Source organism: Ipomoea nil, unplaced genomic scaffold, assembly GCF_001879475.1.
Source record: "Ipomoea nil cultivar Tokyo-kokei standard unplaced genomic scaffold, Asagao_1.1 scaffold3069, whole genome shotgun sequence".
Classification (NCBI taxonomy): domain Eukaryota; kingdom Viridiplantae; phylum Streptophyta; class Magnoliopsida; order Solanales; family Convolvulaceae; genus Ipomoea; species Ipomoea nil.
Window position 1 is genome coordinate 2,672,952 of NW_017619497.1, and position 4,346 is coordinate 2,677,297.

The 4,346-nt window shown below is 39.0% G+C and overlaps 1 protein-coding gene across 1 annotated transcript; it reads right to left on the minus strand.

The window, feature by feature from the left end:
* Positions 1–1,149: 1,149 nt before the first annotated feature.
* Positions 1,150–3,925, minus strand: LOC109165629 (putative UPF0481 protein At3g02645). Its single transcript, XM_019314478.1, has 2 exons — positions 3,035–3,925; positions 1,150–2,444 (listed from the first exon to the last, which is right to left on the minus strand). Exons 1-2 carry the CDS (start codon positions 3,729–3,731, stop codon positions 1,438–1,440), a joined length of 1,704 nt encoding a protein of 567 aa, XP_019170023.1. The 5' UTR covers positions 3,732–3,925; the 3' UTR covers positions 1,150–1,437.
* Positions 3,926–4,346: the final 421 nt, after the last annotated feature.

Genomic DNA, 4,346 nt, shown 5'->3' on the forward strand with positions numbered 1-4,346 from the left:
TATATAACAAAACAATAATTATTGCTTTGGCATGAAGTGTCTACTATAGTTGGAAACTTCATACATAACATTCTTATTTTGACAGATTATGAGTTTTTACGGTGGCAATCATCAAGACTTACACGATCAAGATTATTTTTGTCTTGAACTCAACTTCTTTTCCTTTTGAGAGGTGATTTTTTATTTTTTTCTAACATTTATGTGAATGATTGACGAGAAGAATTCACTGTTATTATAGGATGATATGCATTTACTTAATTATAATTACTAATATAATTAAGTTACTACTAAGACTATGTGGTCTAATGGTACCCGGGTTGGACTTCCATTTGGAAGGTTACGAGTTTGAGCCTCAAAAAACAATTAAGATACAAGATACTTAAATTGGCTGATTTAAACAGGTAAAGATGAGAGTTAAAATTTTAATTATACGTCTTCGACTATAGTGGTTTTTCTCAATTTTGTCCTAAACGACTTTGGTGACTTAATGTAGTCCCAAAGTTTTGTGTTTTTACTCAATTTCGTCCCAGACTTTTGTGTTTTTGCTCAATTTAGTCCCTCATTTGTTATTCCGTCCATTTGTTGTTAAATAAATAGACAATTCAGTAATTTTAATATAGGCAGCTCTTTATTCATAGACATGTGAAGTGTGAAATCCCTCTTTTTTTACGAATTACTCCCAGAATCACTTCTAAAGCTGCGAATATAAAATTTGAATCGTAGGTCTGAGAGTAACTCTGGGTGTAATTCGTGTAAGAAAGAGAGATTTATCACTTCGCAGGTTGAAAGTAAAGAGAGGTCAATATTGATATTATTGAATTGTCCCTTTATTTAACATCAATTTGACGGAATAACAAACGGAAGACTAAATTGAGCGAAACACAAAAGTCTGGGACTATATTAGGTCACCAAAGTCGTTTAGGACGAAATTGAGAAAAATTACTATAATCGATGCTAATTTTGGGTATTAACTCAATTACCTTGGTAACAATACTAATTTAGTTGGGTTGTCCTTGCACTTTGCCTCTTTTATTTGCCAGAGACTTGTACTGGTCAGGATATGTACTTTTTAACTTGGATTTTATCCTATTTACCTTTACTAATGTTGTATTATTAAACACATAAGACGACAACATATTTATATGGCCCGCAGCCAAGAAAAATACATGAGTAACGTCATCATCAGAAACCTGCTAGCCACAAAAAGCTTAAAGCTTACAACAAAATGGATTAACTAACAGTTTGCAGCAGAAACATAAAGAGCTAAAATCAGGCCGATAACCCAACCAAAATGACTAAAAATACAAACTTGTGACTATAATTTGAATTTTAACCTTCATGGTTTGAGCCGATCAGATCAGCTATGAACAACTTAGACTGATTATGTTTACTCAATGCACACCCTCGGATAAAGAATAACATATCAAGGCAAAAAAGTTAATTTTTACCGGTCTCATTCTCCAGAACAATATCAGTAAACCAACGGCTGCAAGTATACACTGAGCAAAACGCCTGCAAAGCCACCATGGACAGAAGCATGATGGTGGCCATGAAAGTCAGAAGCTTCCACGAACCAAATATATACGCCCTCGCGAATTTGATGGCCTTCACTTTCCATCTCTGGCTATAATACTCGTTCACTCCCTCAATCACCTCATCCAAGAACTGCACTTTCGTTAACCTCACAGATTTGTCCATCCCGTTCCACAAGCTCGCCACTTCTGCTTGGCTCTTCAGTTGGCTCACAATGATCCCTTTGCTTATCAGAACCATGGCGTCCTCCTCCGTGTCCACAATCCCGTTCATGAACTCCGTGTACCGGGCAAGAACCAACGGCCCTTTCGCCCGGCACGCCTCGTAGGCGACTAGGTTCCTCAGGACAACCTCGGAGTTTATGTCCAGACAGACCACCGGGAGGGACAACGTTGCGGTTTTCGGGTCGAATGAAATGCTGGAGATGCCATCGTGAGACGGGACGAAAGTTATGCCGGCTCTGGCTAGATCGGTTACTGAAGGGATTGTGATTTCTTCTATTAACGGGGCTTTGTCGGAATCGGAATTCTCTGGGTTTTCTTCGTCTTTTTCTTCGCCGGAAAAGAAGAGCTTTTCGATTGGGTCTTTGAGCTTGTCCACGCCTGGGACCTTGGCGACGAGGTCTAATGGCATTTTCATCAAGGCTTTAACGGAGCGAGAAGAGGTGAGTTTCTTGAAAACGTTTACTTTTCGAACCATCCCCCAAACCTTCCCAAAGGCTTCCTTGACATGGCTTGAATGCTCGAAAGTAATGGCGGCGGCGGCGGCTTTTTCCTCCTCCACTTCTTGCTGTATTATTATTTCCTCGCCGCCGGCGTGCTCTCCCTCCATCTCCGGCACGATGGCGCGGAACAAATAGTCCAACAAATGGGCAAAACTGTCAAGTTGTTGGTATGTTTTTGAAGTTTGCCCTATTTGACAAATAATTGTTAGCTGATTGGCCAGAGAGTATGATTAGTTGATATAATAGTTTGATTTTAGAAAGATGTTTGGTAAATTAGAAAAGTTGATTTTGAACAGTTTTTTAAATTTTAGCATTTTAGGTTACAAAAAGTTAATTAACCAAATACATATATTATTTTTTTAACCAAATCAAATAGCTAATAGTGGTCAAGTAAGTTAAAATTGACTGAAAAAAGCGAGTTAATACCATCCAAGATCCTTCAGGTATAGTGATTTTGCCACGTTTAGTCCTAAACTTTCAAATTGACCATTTGTGGTCTTTCGATTTTCAAATTTAACCATTAGTGGTCCAAATGAACCACCCTTGGTCCTTCAACTATTAAATCTTAACCACCCATGGTCCTATCAAGTGGACCACGACTGGTTAAATTTTGAAACTTGAAGGACCCTGAGTGGTTAACTTGGACAACGAATGATTAAATTTAAAAGTTGAAGGACTACATATGGTCAATTTGAAAGTTTAGGGCTAAACGTGGCAAAATTATTATACTCGGAGAACCTCAGATGGTATTAACTCGAAAAAAGCTAACTATTTTACCAAGTAGTGTTGATGTCTTGAATGGTGAAACGTCTTTGGAGAGCCCCATTAGCATGGCGAGGAGCGTTTCGTCGGAGACCTCCGGCGACGAGAACTGCGACTGCAACATTGTTTTGAGGATGAAGAGTGGGATTTGGTTCTCCAGCATCAACAAGTCCCGGAGCAAAGCATTATGCGACGATTTCTTCCCCTGAAGATCTACCAAATGGGACATCTTCGAAGAAATGGCGGCTGCGACAAGCCTGCCTTCCTTGACGGCGTAAATCTTAAGAAACTCCAGCAAGAACGCCGAGTCTATCGCCAGCATCAACGCCAAAGTATCGCAGCTAAGCTTCAAGGGCCTGTCGTGGGAAATCCTGATCTTGGACTCGACAGCCTTGATTTGTTGGACGAGGTGGTCGAAGGTGAGAGACGGCGACTTGATCTGTTTCTGGAAGATCTTGGCGGCGTCGATTTTGTACTTCTCCATCTCGAGAACGTCGTGGTCTAGGAAGTGGTAAGGCCCCATGGAGACTTGTTGCGGGACGTAGGAGCTCCGGTCGCACGCCATTAGAGATTTGGGGACGGTGAAGACGACGACGTTGAAATCCAGCTCTTCTGGGAGCTCTTCATGGAGGGTCTTGTTGATATGCCTCACCCATCCTTTCTCGTCGAAATCCGAGGTTGCTGTGTTTTTCGATTGGTACGAGGTCATCATCTCTCCCTTGCCGGCTACCTGGAATTGAAGTTCTTTATTTGATGAAGCTAGCTAGTTCAAGAAACTTATGGTTTAATTTGGAGGAGAGTGAGAGATGGATGAAGATTCACTATAATACTATGAATCTATAATAGTGGCTGCAATGGCTGGTTGCTAAAACATGCATACGCATATATATATTGATTGAGAGATAGATTTGGGTACACACTTTAGCTATATTTTATTTTTGGAAAAATGGTCTCTAAACTATTTAGAAAAAAAATATTTATATTTTTAATTTTAATATTTAGATATTAATCCTTCTAAAAAAAATATTTAGATATTAATCATCAAATGCTTTTAAAAAATGTAATTAAAATATTGTTTTTACTAATAAGTTATTTGCTGTGTTTTTTTCTATGCAATAGAAAGGACAAAGAGCCCCCATTAAAAAATTCTACGGGTCAAAGTAACTCCACTGCATGCCCGCTTGGATCAAGTCTTGTAGCGATTCCTCTAGAATAATTGTCCCCAAATAAATTACTTTGCTATTGCAAGTTATATTGATGTAATTGTAACATGCAGTCATGCATGTAATTTCTTTTTATACATGAATGTCACATTAAAGTTAGATCA

What these genes read in the sequence shown, in the direction of transcription:
- LOC109165629 (XM_019314478.1), bottom strand. Translation starts at nt 3,731, where the DNA reads ATGATGACCTCGTACCAATCGAAAAACACAGCAACCTCGGATTTCGAC. An exon ending in CAAGACATCAACACTACTTG is followed by an intron (nt 2,445 to 3,034) that starts GTAAAATAGTTA and finishes TTTGTCAAATAG; the next exon opens with GGCAAACTTCAAAAACATAC.